Here is a 15,528-nt window from a genome sequence, read left to right on the forward strand (position 1 = left end):
TAGGGCAATATCCTTGTTGGCCACATCGCGAGTCTGATATTAAAGTCCGTCCCCTGTGGCAACTGTCACACTTGCTACAACGCTAATCTGGATCTGGTTGCTGCATCATAGTGATAGGAAGAAATGACAGATCAACAGCATCAATGCTTATCAGTGTTGAAAACGCAAATGTGATAAGGATAATATGAAAACCAGTCAGTGATAATCATAAACATAATATTATATTGCAGCGAGCATAAAAACACATGCCAAATGTAACTTAATTAAAAAGTTGAAGGGTAATTTGCCCTTGAACACTAGACGTGTTGTTCTGCAGGTTACTCTACGAACGTTTCACTCTCACCGTGCCGAACAACACACTAATGTGCTTTATTACAACCGCATTTATTAAGCAAAACCGTGAACGTGCCTATAATTTAATATCATTAATTTTTTCGACAATTATGTGCAATTTACTATGCTACAATGTGCTTGTCAGTACAGTTCTTTCCTGTGGTTATAATCTGTGTTTTTAATACCTACCTGGTTGTTGTCTTCATGACTAATCAAGCGTGACAAAATCAATTGTCTGAGTGGTTGTCTGAGCCAAACGTGCCAGCCAATCTAAAACGCAACTCGACTGAATGCGCATTGAGTGTAGGCTAGTTCTTCATGCGCTATCAAGCTTGCGGTCGCCTAAGCCCTAAGTCATAAGTACAACTTCTTCGCACCAGAATCATGATAATCAACAGCATATTATAAAAAATCGTTTGAAGTGCAAATATTTTATCGATTTTGAAATTAAGGTTCCTAAAACCTACAGCTACGGTAAATCGTGATCAATATTTAGGTCAATGAATACAAGGTAGCAAGGTCACAACCAAAAGGCAAAACCATTTGCCAGAGCATTGTTGCACATTTACATTGATGCGTGACGCACGAAATAATAAAGAAAAGTTGGAGAACTGGCTTACCCTGTACCTTGTACAGTAGTTTAAACACTGATAGTATGTACACAACCGCATATAGTATAGGTTTAATAGGCCTACCGCGCAGGAATGCATCGCATTGTTTATTTTTCGTCATTGTCTGTGGGGCAGCGAAAATGACAAAAACGAAGAATAAATTCGCTGCAACTAGTTGCTTGATGAATACATTACAATGTCGTTAGTTATGTATTTTACCAGGAAGGAAACACCGTTTGTGAACGTTTGTTAGTGTATGGGCGGATTCAGTATTTTATTATGTTGTACAGCACTTATCGAATTTTAACGTAGATTTGAGCTGCGTTATACATACCACGTCGTTGCAATAAGCGCCATAAAAGCAGGTACATACATTCTATTACATAAAAGCTAGCATGTTTCTTGGATTTTGCATTCGACTTTAAGTCTTCTTATTACTGTCATACAGCAATCACAGCTAACACTTGAAATGTCTAACCTCACAAAATCTGGAGGGTCTAACTTTGCCATGGATACAGAATCTTTTCAAAGAGTTGTTGAATTTTTACCAAACGATGAGCGCCCCGACATCGCGACCCTATTACAAGAGAGAAAATCTCGTTATGATAATCCAAGAGTCACGAAGCTGGGTGGCTATCGTATTCCAACGCCCTGCAATGTTGACGTCATTAAGTGGCAACACGACAATTGGAACCCATCCAAAGATGACGTTTTGATTGCGTCTTTCCCGAAGACAGGTAAGTTATCGTCTGCAGACAATGAGCTAACTATAAGTGACGTAACATATGTTCAAAAAATCAACCGTAAAAAGATCATTCGTTAGGTAATCATGCATGAAAAGCTTTTTACTGTTATACTGTATGTAGCCTACTACAGCGAAAAAGACATCATGAGAAGTTCAAGTATATGTATTATGTAAGGCCTGCCTCGTTTACCGAATCCTTGAAACTTATTAACAAGTTTTATTTGTCAAACGACTCGACTTGAGTCTTAAACTGTGAATGAGTTGATTACGACTCTGCTTAATACCAAACGGGATATTTGTGAAAACTTATGGCAAACACTATAAATTATATTTTAATTTAAAGTGTTTGCCATAAGCGTGTACTAGGCCTACTTTGTGTGCTGTGTACCGTACTAGCTAAGAAGATAAGCTTGTCTTAGTTTTTTTTCAGAAGTTTGTTTGACACTTGAAGATTATCTTGTTTCTAGGCACAACTTGGCTGACAGCAATAGTTAAAAATCTCATTTACAATGACGACGTTGAAATGATGAAATTGACGAAATCTATTACGTTTCTGTATTCGTACCTGGAAAGAGGACTGCGTAAGTAATGCGTAACGTCATTTCTACTGACGCATTAAATGACGTCATATTAAAAAAAGACGTTTTACCACATTATTGCGTAGCCTTAAAATTTGAAATCATGGAAAAGCTTCCTTGGAAGAGAAAAATTTGGGGAACTCATCTGCCGGCTCCTCTCATCAACATGGAGCAACTTAAAAAGAATGGATGCAAGGTGCTGAAACCTGTTAAAAAGATCTTAAGTAACAGTCTCATGAAACCTGGATTAAGATAGCGGGGCAAAGAGCGCATAACATTTGATAAAGCTGAGAGCCAGATGAGAATTTAACAAGACAAACTAAATACTAAACGCTATTTCACAGATTATCTACATTACGAGAAATCCAAAGGACCAAGTGGTATCCTGGTTTAAGTTTTGTCAAAAGGTTCCTATTCTAAAGCGCATGGATGGAGTTTCGGGGAAATGGGAGGAATTTTATGAAGCATTTATCGCAGGTAACTATCATTGAAATCAAAGCCGACAATGTCTACATGAATTGAGTTGTCAAGAGAGAAATTTTTGAAAGTGTGTAGACAGTGGTGGGATTCAAATATTTTAACATCCTGTTCTCTCACTAGCAGCATGCCATATTGACCCGAGGTCAATATATATAAACCTATACATACGCTTGTTAACAACCGGTTCGCAAACGTTAATAAAATTCCAAGAACCGATGCGAACTTGCTGAATCCCACCAATGTGTGTAGACAATTTATTCTAAATATTGATACAATGCTCAATAATTAAATCACGTTTTTTTATAGAAGTTTTTTTTCTGGCTGCCTCCAAAAAACTTAGCTGAGATATAAGATTAAATTTTCATCTAAGAACCTTACAGGAAAGCAACCGGTGTTTTCAAAAGAAGGCGAATGGTATCCTGATCACATCTTATCCTGGTATCCTTACCGCTATGATGACAACGTCTTGTTTGTGACGTATGAAGATATAAAGCAGGTGACTATAACATTAATTTAATTGCAAAGAAAGTGAAACTGTCATCAATTGAATGTGGTTGATAAATTTATAACAAATTATATCGAAGTGGGAAAAACTAATGTTATTAACTTATATTCATCATATCATTCAGAATACATCAACTGAACTTAAACAGATCTGTGACTTTCTCGGTGTAAAACGGAGCGATGAGGAAATATCGTCCATCATCAAAAACACTTCTTTTGATCACATGAAAAATGCAACGTATGGAACGCAAACAATGTTTTATCGGAAAGGTAATTCTTCAATACTCGCAAAGTCGTCATTCATGTCCATTGGTCTTGGCAAATATTTGGAAATAAAATGTTATTAGAATGAAAAAACGTCACATCAAACAAGATAAAAGATGCTGCTACCGTTGTCGTGTTGACTTTCGGTTAGAATTGTAAAGTCATTTACACGAAATTTTTTTTAAAGGTGAAATTGGAGACTGGAAAAATCACTTCACAGTCGCACAATCTGAACTCATGGATGAGAAGATAAGAAACAAACTTTCACACACAGACATCAAATTTGTCTTTGAAAACTAGATCGATCAATGTATGTTGAAGTGACAGCAGAAAATGTTTCCCGGTTTGTTTTGTTGTCGATGCGTGAAAAGTACAGCATACGGTTGCCTGAGTTTGTAGTTTACAACTTTTTTTCATGGCTTAGGCCAAAAATATTTGCCTCAAACTACTGTGGAGTAGGTTACTTCTGTTATGAGCATTTTCATTGAGCGGTAGGCCCCGTACGTACCAGAAAGTGCTGTGTGATAATGACGAGGCGTTAATACCCAAATTTTGTATAAACCGCCGCCCGGAAATTTGACAAATAAGGCATCTACGCATTTAAGCCAAAGGCCGCAAGTTTTCCATCAGCAAGTTTTCTAAGCATCAAACGACGTGAAAGCTGATTTGGAAACATGCGTATGATGTGGCCGATTCAACATAAGTTGTCGCCAAGCAAGGATTTCTTCCAAAGTTTAAACATCCAGCACCTCGACTTATTTCTACGTTTGACACTCTGTCTCATTAGCGTAGGCCAATAATGTGTATGAGACTGTTAGGTGTGGAAGTGGTTCAACAAACAGACTTGTCGTTGGCACAGGAGGCACGTTTCCCACAGTACAGTAGAGTTAGATGCAGATGACATTGTAGACACTGACTTTAGCTTTGATGGTAATATTTCTGCTGAGGAAGACTCGCTGCGACAGCCCCTACTATATGAAACAGAAGATAGCCGGACTGAACTCTTGCTGGGATCAGTAAAGTCAAGAATGTTGATCAACCCACAGTCCAGACAGGAAATATTTTCATCGCTGGCAAGTGCAGGAAATCGCGCACTTGGAAATATGAGGGTTTGCAATGAGGGTTACAGACTGCTGCAGGATTTCATTCTTTTTTACGCTGATGGTTGGAACAGTCAATCGGGAATTGGACTTTTCGTTTATTGGTTGTTACAAACTGGTTGGCGAGTGACTGACAAAAGCTCATTTGCAAATTATATTTATAGCTCAAACGTTTGTTGCTGAAAGGTTTTTGTCCGAACAAGCATAAACCTGACTTTGCACTTTTATAAACACTTCATGCTGCTATGCCATTGTGGGAATATATGTCTGTTGCTTTTCAAGAACCTTGGTGGTCAGTTAAATTTTTTCACTATTTTCATCACGATTTGTAGATCACGTGCTACGTCCGACAAATTTAGTGACCGAATAGAAGTCAGATGACGGAGAACACTCTCGCGAAAGACCGAAAAAGACATGAAAAACCACCTTTCGGGAAGATGTTTTAACGATCTTTTAACAACGGTAAGAGACGCAAAAATTGCTGCTAATCGAAATCGATGAAGAGATCTTGTTGTTAGTCGACGCACCAAACGACATTGGAGAACCTAAGTCTAAGCTTATTCTTGCACTGGTTGTTGAAGCTTTCGAGGGTGATGATGAGATCTTTGAATAACCGTTTTTCTAATACTGCTGTTCACAGTGGATTCAATACTAGTCCTTTGATAGCTTTGGAAAGCTTCATTGCTTAAATGTAGTTGGTGTCTAAAAACCTTTGGATTGTGTACGCATTTGTGGTTCACAAATAGTTAACCATGGCATGTAACTCACCTTAAGTTAATGAAGAGTTGCGAGCATTCCCGCTATGTTTGGCGATATTAAGTTTCCCTTCAGTTTTGAAAGGAGACAGGTCAACATGCTTTAAAATGCTTATTTTTAATACTATTCAGCCTGTCATAAGTATATCTTGACTTGATATACTTCCAGGAAAACAATTATCCCTTTCATCACGTTTGGAAGTTTAAAAAATGCATTACTTCCGGCAATATGCTCGCCTTTGTGACAATTGTTTGCGTTTATTATGTTATAATTGCTGTATATTGATTACTGAATGTAATTAAACAAAGTACCGCTTATTTGTTGTTTTTATCAAGTACATGTTTGAAATCTAGCGGAAGTTACATAGATTTATATAAGTTTACATGTATACAATTCAGCTAAGTCCTGATCAGCCAAAACCTTCTGATAAGTTTCAAACGGCAGTTTTACGCTTAAGTGAATGATGTTAAGTCGATGATGCTTGTAGCAGATGTCAAGTCAACATTTACAGCATAAAGTAGGTTAAATGCAGATCGTAAATCTGTGTAAACTACGCGTGCGGGTAAAGTTTTTTTCAAGTCATATATCGCCCAACTGTTGAAGACACTGCTGCATCGTACAAGTCCAAATACGTTTATTTCTCGAATATACATACGCGTGTTACGGTATTTCAGCCAAACAATCTACATTTATTTGTTATCTACATTAACAAGTAATAAGCAAATGCATGTCGTATTTGCTGAAAGCAGATTTCCATATATATTAGATTTCCATAGATTTCTATATATAGCTAGATTTGCTTTATCAGACATAGGTAAATTTAATGTCGGTGCCCGAAAATTTTTCTTCAATTTTTTCGTCCATCTGTTCAGATTGGAGCACAGTGAAGCGACGTTTCCACTCTCCAACTCTGCCTATCACGGAAGAAATTATTTGCTAATAATGATAAACAACGATAACAAAAATGCAAGAAGCAAGAAAAATGATCATTGAACTTTAAAAGCTTTCTCCTCTTTCAAGTTTTTCGTTTTACGGTGTAGCATTTCAATGTACATCAGGTAACTTAAACCAAGCGGCATGCCCAAGAATACCTTTGCGAAAGAAGTATGATTTGTTCAGTCCATAGGCTTCAGTTTGCATTTGATCGAAAGAAGTTTCTTTTACAATCGACAATATTTCGTCGTGGCTTCTCTTAACATTGAGGAAGTCGCAAAGTTTTTTAACTTCAACCGCAGTATTCTGGATTGAAAGAAGAAGTTATGCGCATTATACATCACCCACTCATTATATTTCGTTCGTATATATCACGGATGACAGTGTCGGTCCAACTATGTAGGAAGTTATGTCTTGCAACCTTCTTAAGATCCTCATACGCCATAAACATGACGTTGTCGTCATTGCGGTAAGGATACCAGGACAGAATGTGATCTGGATACCATTCGCCTTCTTTTGCACAATTGGCTTGCTTTCCTGTCAAGTTTTGTTACGTAATAATTCATTGAAAACGACATCTTAGTTTGTCGATAATTAATTGATTGGTTGCTATTAACCTGAGATATACCCATTAAAGAATTCGTCCCAGTTTTCTGAATATCCTTCCATAGATTTTATGAACGGATCCTTTTGACAAAAGTGAAACCAGGATACTGCTTGGTCCTTTGGGTTTCTCACCATGTAGATAATCTGTTAACGTTTTGAGCATGTCAAATATGTCTGAGAGCACTCCACATTTTCATAACATTATTCTTTTACAGAGCTTATGTGTTAGCTTATGTTATGAGTTCGTTTGTTGTCGGTTATGGCAATTCTGAACGTCCGTCTGTTGTTTGTGGTGGGATAATTGTTTCCTTTTATTGCCCCGACGCGTTTAGCCTGCTTCCGTATTAACAAATTAGCCTACCTTTCTAAGGACGTCTGTTGCAAGTATGAAAACGTTGTCATATCAACAAAGGTGATTCGAGAAAACGTGGCCACTGTTTGAACGTGAATATACTGATTGACAGGATCAGTGTGCCAGCAACTGCAACGCACATACGGTGTAACGTTCAATTAACTTTGTTACTGTGACATAGTACAATTTTGTATCAGTTGGTACCACAATATCATGTATCACAATTTCATCATGTCATGTCAAATGCTTAGTTGTGTGGATTGCTTTCGTGTTAACGTTACTCTGAACCACAGTAAGTTTTTCAGATCGCAAGTCAACGCTCTGTTAATTATATGTGAGTCTATATAATTGCTAAAATAATCGCGGTTACTTTGCAATTAAAATTAACCTATCTTTTTCTAAAATATAACAAATTAGGAAAGTGCAGCACACGCATTACAGACACCTTGCATCCGTTCTTCTTCAACTTCTCCATGTTGACGAGAGGAGCAGGAAGATGAGTTCCCCAGATCTTCCTCTTCCAAGGGAGTTTTTCCATAACTTCATATTTTAGCGCTAAGTGTACATAAATCGATTAGTAGCGTTACTCAGAGGGAAGTTCATTCACATCCACGCTTACGTATCCCCTGTTCGAGGTATGAGTAAAGAAACGAGATAGACTTCGTCATTTCCAGCTTTTCTGCACTATCACGGTAGATTATGTTTTTAACTATGGCCGTCATCCAAGTAGTGCCTGTATACAAAAGGCATTAGTGCAAGAAAGTCCGTAATCTTAAACTAACGGAATTGCTATACTAATCCAAAGAGAGATTTACATTCAGTTAAACTATTTTTCTTTCTGATGTGCAATATTATATAACATTAAAGTGAAGAACAAGCCTAACAACAAGTTGACCTTAAATCAACTGGAAACTATTAACGTATTTGCAATTGATGTGTATTAACTACGTGTTTATAGACAACAGAGTGATCTATTACTCTCAAAGTATACATTAAATATTCTTATTGTCTTGGTGAAAATTTTAACCTGTTTTAGGGTAAGAAGCAACCAAAACATCGTCGTTGGTGGGATTCCAGTTGTCGTATTGCCATTCCATGGTGTACGTATTGCCATTCCATGGTGTTTGATCCTGGCCAAAAGCGATAGTTCTTGTATTCCTTACCCACGGGGTTTTCGTAAATAGACATGCGATCAGCTATTAAGGGGGTAATATCCGGGCGTTTATCTTCAGGAAAATATTCTAGCACTTTTTGAAATAACCCGAGCTCCATGGGTATTAGCTGGCCTTTTCCGAGTTTTATGTCTAAAAATGTGGCGAACGTATCAAAAAAATGTTTCTACGTCAAAACTATTCGCCAAAGGGTTTTTAAATGAATTAGATTTTAAAGCTTAAAATGTTCTGTCTTTAATGGAGACGATCTTTAAAATAAAGCTTAAAACATAAGCGCGGCAAGAAGTTTTAGATACATGACCAACCACCTCTCGCTGTCACGACTGCTATGCTGTGGAAAACTTTAACCGGGATTAAATATAGAAATATGGAAGGATTTTTAAAAGTTGCATCAGCGACCAGACTGACTTGGTGTTGGTTAAAGGCTGTGATCATAGAGGAAGTTATGATTTTCCACAGGATAATGCTAAAGCCATAACAACGGATTTCTGCCTCACGTGTTAGCCCGTGAGACATGATTTAATCCTAGCGAACAGTATGGTTGACTGTGGGCTCATTTAATATTATCAAATTAAGTGAAGTTATGCGCTTCTTCTGCCATTGGTCTATACGCCATAAAAACTATGGATAAACAAAGGCAAAGCTACATTTAGGACATCTTTTCGTGCAGATATTGTCAGGTAATGAGAAAGCGCTTGACAAAAAAATATAGACCCATTGCTGCCAAAATCCAGGATTATCTGCAAGAAGGCTACACTTGAAAAAACATGTCAACTTTTCCCACAAAAAAAACATCATTTTAGTGCTAATTTGCTGTCATTCATCAAATAAAGGGATTTTACATAAACAACCATAATGGTGATATTCATAATTATATCCTAACCAGCAATCAAACACATTCAAACACACGACTTCTCCAACGCCCAAACGAAAAAAGCAAGCATAATATTTCAAAGTGAACCTACTGTATCGTTTAATGCTGCTTTGTTATGTGTGCAGTAGAAGCTGTGAGCTTGCATTGAAAAAATAACCAGGAAAGAGATTTAATCCGCAAAAAATCGTCCAATAGATCGCCTAATCAGTCATAAAAACGTTTCGGCAAAATTCACTTTTGAGATTACATTCCGCAAGTCAGTAATTCCACTTGCTATCACGTGGTTTCTACTATGCTCACCATGTCGGCCGAAGGACCAAGTGTTTTGCAGCGACGCACTCCTGGTCACAATTTACTGAATATTACTCGAAAACTAAACGTCGTAGAACAACCGGGTTTTCACGAGTTAAACAAGAAATTCTTTGGCTTCTGGGTCGTAGCCTGACACTAATGTTGTGGAAAGCAAACTTGTGAAAAACACCAAACTTATGACCCAGATCCAGTTTTTCTTTTATTCCTTTGATTTGTCGCGCTCCCGCTGGTTTGCATTTCATGCATAATACGCGCGGCATGAAATCTGGGTCAGGAAAGCGAGAAAGTAAATGACCGCGAGGGGGCGGCAGACAACTGACAAGCACCAGAGTAAAAAATAGTCTTTTAAATGAACTGCGATGAATAGAAAATGTTCTCTCGGGGAAGGTAGCAGCAATTATAAATTTTGACAGCCTGACCCAAATATTAACAGAAAGGGTTACCCTGACCCTAACACAACCCTGCAAATAGCAAAAGAAGTACCCACAGCTAAATTTTCCAAACGTTGAAGTCACTTAACTTTTCCTCGATTTAACCTCAGAATACATCATAATGTCATCATACACAAACATTCCTGAAATTGTTCCAGCTTATAGAAACTACTGCCTAGAAAGATAGAAACAACCATCCTGACATTATAAGTTTGACGATGAATACTGCAACCTGGCTTAAAATTTACGTCATCAATTATGTTTTTAACGTATTATAAGAAACAGAGAAAAACTAACAATTGACTCTTCTGAGGAACAATCTATGCATTCTTAGTCACTAGAGAAAGTTCTCTGACAGAATAGTTTGCCAAAATGCCGCATTCTTCCGTGCATTACGTGACTCATGCAAAATGTTTTCCCAAAAACGCCCGAACGAAACTTCAGCTTCGTGATCTTTGCAATGTAAATTACGTGTTCTGACCCAAGTAGTGCTTTTATATTATATACAGGATACAACTCACGGTATTATTTAACCATAACCATATATTCACTACAAATCTAAATCTAAAACATCTGTATATTTCATGTATTCATATAAAGCAGTAGGCCTACACTGTTTAAGCAATACTCTGTTCCCGACTGCTTTAATAAACTTAATTTGCTGCGCACAACCTAACAAAGAACACAACAGTCGGACTAAACTAAATTAGCATATAAGACAACACTGCACAGAACTTGGCTAGAACACTTAAGTTGATAAAATGAAGTAACCAATGAACACTAGTAGGAGCAACAGCAAAGACGAACTTTGTAATTAAAGCGGGGTATTAAGGGACACTTCGTAACCAAGGAATGCGGAACTCCTGTGTTGCCACATGCAAGTAAGTTAAATATAATCTAGGACATCTTTGCAAAGATATACTGCAAGCTATAAAACGGAGCTCAGCCGTTTTACTGCAGCAGGATTTAAAGCCACAACTTGATAGGTTCGGTTGTAGCTTATTACAGTTGCAAGAAGAATTGCTGAAAGTTGAACTGAGTAATTAACTCTAGATAAGTAAGTCAATCGGTTGTTTGTTAACTAAAATGAGTATCATGAAGTATGGCAAACAACTATACATATACGAACTCACAAGAAAACATGAGATAAATCTAGGTTTGATTTTATTGCAGGGCTCCAGATACTAAACAGCAAAAACCCAGCATGGCTACTGACAAACAAGTTCTGGTGGAAAAGTTTACCAAGATGCAAAATGACTTGCTGTATGAGTTTATCCCAGAAGACCAGCGACCTCATGTTACTAAACTCATTCAGAAAAGAATTCAACAACTCTTAAATCCAAAAATAATTGAATGCAAAGGCTATAGAATTATACCGCCCTTTTCCGCTGAGATAGTTGAATGGCAATACGACAACTGGAATCCTACTGGCAACGACGTACTTGTAGCAGCTTTTCCCAAAACAGGTAAAATATATGGAATTCCAGTACAGAATAATTCTTGTTAAGATGCGTATTGGTTATTTTTGCGAGCACGTAAATCCCAGCATTTGTGTAATGCATATATAACACCACAATCGCCTATTGTCCAAATTTATGATGCACACACTTACGCTGTACTTCTGACTATCGGATTGGATGCTTACGTACGCGTAAAATGCTGCAGGCTGACTGTGGCAATTATAAGGGGATTACCCCCGATATGACCTCTGACTCCTTGAAAGTCGTCTCCACCCAGGCTTCACAAGAAGCTTTTGATCACGTGATAACCAGAGTAGTTTCTTATGCTGGTACCCCAATCGAAGCGCATACCAATTACGTCATAATTACTGCAAATGAACAAAAATATCTTAAAAGATAGAACTAAATAACAGACAGGGGGGGCGGTGTAGACCGCAGAAGCACGACGGGTATGGTCTGAAACTTTACTTTCAGGAACAACTTGGACAACTCAGATCGTAAAGAATGTCATTTACAGAGATGATGAGAAAATGATGGAACTAACTAAAACTGTTACATCACATCATTCGTATTTGGATATGGGAACTCGTACGTTGCGTTAACTCGGCTTTGTGTCAGTTATCGTAATTTTAACGTTGATTTGTTAAGAAGTCCTGTAGCATGTTAATAACCATCCCATAGCAAGCCTTGTTATGAACTCGCTACTTCAGCAAAGAACTACGAGATCATGCTAAAGCTTCCATGGAAGAGGAAGATTCGGAGAACTCATCTTCCGGCTCCTCTCATCAACATGGAGCGACTTAAAAAGAATGGATGCAAAGTGAGAATCCGTCTATTCGACGCGAACCAGCAGTAATTTTGCAAGTGTAAGTTAATGGAAGTCTGTCCTGTGCAATGATGACAACAGATCATCTACGTCAGCGTGGTCCAACTACTTTGACTTACGGGCCACTTTACAAAAACGTGACAACTTGCGGGCCACTTTATTCATTCACATCTATAATGCCCACTATTATGACGTAACAGACAAATGGATGATGCGATGCAATGATGCTGTCACAATTATTGGATTATGCCAAATTTCTGAGTGTTGCGCAATAGCCAGTATTAGGGTTCCAATTTAAAAGATACATAACATGAAAACTGTGGAATATTTAAAGGAAACAAAAACGTCTGGAACACTAGGTACATATCAGCCTTTAAGAAGCCCAGTTGTACTGACGAGACCTGATAGGTTGAAACAGTATAAACTCTGCGGTCTACAACTTTGAATTAAATTTTTGACACTTTTTATCCAAATGCTATACTTGTTCTAATTGAAATAAATTAAATCAATACTGTGAAAGCTCGCGGGCCGCGGGCCTGTAGTTGGACCACGCTGATCTACGTCATGAGAAATCCTAAAGATCAACTTGTTTCATAATACAATATGAGCACCAAATTACCAGTCAACCTAATGGAGCCGATGGCTGAATACTATCCCAAGGATTGGAACATATTTTGTAAATTATCTATCAGCGGTAGGTGGTGAAGTTGCATTGCTATAAAGTATAGAGCAATGACTTGTCGTTTAACTGCCTTAAACTACCAATCCATTGTTGTTAATCAGGAAAACAACCGGTGCATTTAAAAGAAGGCGAATGGTATCCCGATCATATCTTATCCTGGTATCCTTACCGCAATGATGACAACGTCTTGTTTCTCATGTACGAAGAGATCAAGAAGGTGAGTTTAACCGTAACCCATCTTGCCGCTGATGGCTATAACCTAGTTAAGATCTTAATTATATGGAATCAAGCAGCATGCGACAAAAAAGATTAAAACAAATGCCGACTTTCTTGGAGTTCAGAGAAGTGATGAGGAGATTAATCAAATTGCGGAAGCTACTTCGTTTGAAAACATGAAGAAGAAAGGGGTTCAATTATTGTCGAACGTCAACTTTTTCCGGAAAGGTATGTCAGATCTTAAAATTACATCATAATTGACATAGCCCCTTTAATGGTAGCCAGTAGCTAACGCTAATCATTTGAACATTTTTCGTATCAGGGCAAATTGCAGATTGGAAAAACCACTTCACTGTAGCTCAGTCTGAGCTCATAGATGAAAAGTTTAACGAGAAGCTCTCCGGCATCGACATTAAGTTTTCATACAAATAGACTGTGACGGTTACGTCACGAGTCATGAGTTGTTTTTCAATGCTTGAATTTTATTTTGAGATCTCGCAATGCAGTTGTTGACCGGACTTGAATTCTCCTTAATGACGTCAGATAATTTCCTCGCTTGAACTGGTGTGTCACATATATATACCGATGTAATGTTTGCAATCTTTCGTTTTTTACGTGATTGATTTCACTTGTTACTAAGCGAAATGTAACATTCAGTAAGCTTTGCCCGAAGGTGTAAACCTTCGTGTCTGATAATAAATAAAAATGGAAACTTTAATATTTAGTAATATACATAGACAGAATTCAAACAACTAACTGCATAGTCACGCCGTTTGAGGAATGAGAACTCATATCATCGATGCAGAAGTAAAACAAGTTATCAACCATCAATCGTCCTCACTCATATTCTAACAATTACCGCCAGTGTACGCGGTCTTTATGACAGATGAGTTTGTTGTGTAATACTTCACACGAGTAATGCACAAACGAATTAAAATTTGTCGTAAGACGTTTAGTATGTTGACAGTATACTGTGTATATATGTCAAAGCAGTTTTTTCTGTGTATATTTACTTATGTATGTTGTTTGTATATTTTACTGTGTTTGTGTGCAGTATGTTTGCTGTATGTGTACATTTACGGTAGGCCTATATGTATGTCAAAGCAGATTTTTAAAAAAAATTCACTTGAAATTTTAATTAAAAGCAAAAGGAATTCATCTGCTACCTACCTAAGCGAAATCCTTACAATCCAATGCCCGGAACGCTTGCAATTTTAAAAAGAGTCAAAGTGGGGCAACAATTTGTTAAGAATAGTCGATCGAAAAATCGTTACCACTTAGACCGTAATCCAGAAAAGGCCTTTTCGGGCAATACGATTAAAAAAACTAATAAAAATGTCTGACAATCCGAACTTGCACAAAAGTTAGCTCGGTATGCAGGGTTTGATCGATGAGAATTCATCGCCGGTTTTAAGAAACTGTTAGTGTTCTAAGATTTTCCTCAGTCCGAAGATAAAGATCCCTTCCAACTTCCAATCTTGATTGTTGCCAATTTAAGAGAATCTTAGGGAAACACATTTTTTGATTTCAGCCTTTAAGCCCTTTCAGCTTTTTCATGATTTTCGTGTCTCCTGTGAACTGGGCTATTGGAAAGTTTGCTTTCGGACGTTTGAGTGCGCCAGATAAATGCCTGTTACCGTTTTACAAATTTTTTCAACTTCGGTATACGTACGCCAATGAAATAATCATTTTGTCACATGTATTAGGCTATAAGTCGACATGAGTTGTGTCAAGTTCGCTGTAAAATGATAAGTGTTGTGTGTGTTTCGACCCAGTTTTCGACCTAGGTTGTAGGCCTATATTGTAAGTATTTTGTTGGCGTAATGCCATATTTGGCTTTGCATTTATTGGCCGTATTGAAACTAAACTTTTCAATAGGCCATATAGTGGAAAGTGTGGCACCTGCACGCACAAGGTTTATCAACGACAACGTGTACGCCAAAAGTTCTTTATTTCCATGCCGATTTATACTAAATAAACAATAATAAACTGGTTGTTTGAACCAAATTTATAATAAAGAAACAAAGAATTAAGCCTGTAGTGCACACCATCACGTCAAGCTCTGCGTCTTTGCGTGCACGATTTCTTGTGAAGCTCCTTTCCATTGAGGCCAATAAGGGAGTGTGGCCGTTTTAAGCAAGATCTTATTTGCGCCAAACCAATTAATATAACAAGTGCTGGTGCACAAAGATGCTCAGATGCAATGGAAGTGCTTAGTTAGGTACAATTACACAGTTTGACCAATTAAATCTCTAAATCAATGAAAACTTCAGAGTGCAAAAGTTCTGTTCAA

General features: G+C 37.6%; 3 protein-coding genes across 3 annotated transcripts; 2 read left to right on the forward strand and 1 right to left on the reverse strand.

Moving 5' to 3' along the window:
- Nucleotides 1-1,135: 1,135 nt before the first annotated feature.
- LOC143459713 (cytosolic sulfotransferase 3-like) lies at nucleotides 1,136-3,906 on the forward strand. The gene is made up of 8 exons (XM_076956961.1): nucleotides 1,136-1,309; nucleotides 1,393-1,681; nucleotides 2,157-2,270; nucleotides 2,354-2,463; nucleotides 2,612-2,744; nucleotides 3,128-3,243; nucleotides 3,377-3,521; nucleotides 3,703-3,906. The coding sequence occupies exons 2-8, from the start codon at nucleotides 1,414-1,416 to the stop codon at nucleotides 3,813-3,815; spliced, it is 999 nt and encodes a 332-aa protein (XP_076813076.1). The 5' UTR covers nucleotides 1,136-1,309; nucleotides 1,393-1,413; the 3' UTR covers nucleotides 3,816-3,906.
- Nucleotides 3,907-5,988: 2,082 nt separating this feature from the next.
- On the reverse strand, nucleotides 5,989-8,837 carry LOC143459010 (cytosolic sulfotransferase 3-like). The gene is made up of 7 exons (XM_076955951.1): nucleotides 8,290-8,837; nucleotides 7,882-7,995; nucleotides 7,708-7,817; nucleotides 6,922-7,054; nucleotides 6,726-6,841; nucleotides 6,463-6,610; nucleotides 5,989-6,285 (listed from the first exon to the last, which is right to left on the reverse strand). Exons 1-7 carry the CDS (start codon nucleotides 8,357-8,359, stop codon nucleotides 6,176-6,178), a joined length of 801 nt encoding a protein of 266 aa, XP_076812066.1. The 5' UTR covers nucleotides 8,360-8,837; the 3' UTR covers nucleotides 5,989-6,175.
- Nucleotides 8,838-12,940: 4,103 nt separating this feature from the next.
- LOC143458782 (sulfotransferase 1C2-like) lies at nucleotides 12,941-13,667 on the forward strand. The gene is made up of 4 exons (XM_076955643.1): nucleotides 12,941-13,031; nucleotides 13,121-13,236; nucleotides 13,361-13,463; nucleotides 13,558-13,667. Exons 1-4 carry the CDS (start codon nucleotides 12,941-12,943, stop codon nucleotides 13,665-13,667), a joined length of 420 nt encoding a protein of 139 aa, XP_076811758.1.
- The last annotated feature ends 1,861 nt before the right edge of the window (nucleotides 13,668-15,528 follow it).

Source organism: Clavelina lepadiformis, chromosome 5 (genome assembly GCF_947623445.1).
Source record: "Clavelina lepadiformis chromosome 5, kaClaLepa1.1, whole genome shotgun sequence".
In the NCBI taxonomy this organism is placed as follows: domain Eukaryota; kingdom Metazoa; phylum Chordata; class Ascidiacea; order Aplousobranchia; family Clavelinidae; genus Clavelina; species Clavelina lepadiformis.

Coding starts and splice junctions, on each gene's coding strand:
- LOC143459713 (XM_076956961.1), top strand. CDS start 1,414: ATGTCTAACCTCACAAAATCTGGAGGGTCTAACTTTGCCATGGATACA. Junction 2,271..2,353: donor GTACCTGGAAAGAGGACTGC/GTAAGTAATGCG, acceptor ATTATTGCGTAG/CCTTAAAATTTGAAATCATG. Junction 3,522..3,702: donor AACAATGTTTTATCGGAAAG/GTAATTCTTCAA, acceptor TTTTTTTTAAAG/GTGAAATTGGAGACTGGAAA.
- LOC143459010 (XM_076955951.1), bottom strand. CDS start 8,359: ATGGAATGGCAATACGACAACTGGAATCCCACCAACGACGATGTTTTG. Junction 7,996..8,289: donor TGCTTCTTACCCTAAAACAG/GTTAAAATTTTC, acceptor TTTTGTATACAG/GCACTACTTGGATGACGGCC. Junction 7,818..7,881: donor ATACCTCGAACAGGGGATAC/GTAAGCGTGGAT, acceptor ATGTACACTTAG/CGCTAAAATATGAAGTTATG.
- LOC143458782 (XM_076955643.1), top strand. CDS start 12,941: ATGAGCACCAAATTACCAGTCAACCTAATGGAGCCGATGGCTGAATAC. Junction 13,032..13,120: donor TTGTAAATTATCTATCAGCG/GTAGGTGGTGAA, acceptor GTTGTTAATCAG/GAAAACAACCGGTGCATTTA. Junction 13,464..13,557: donor CGTCAACTTTTTCCGGAAAG/GTATGTCAGATC, acceptor TTTTCGTATCAG/GGCAAATTGCAGATTGGAAA.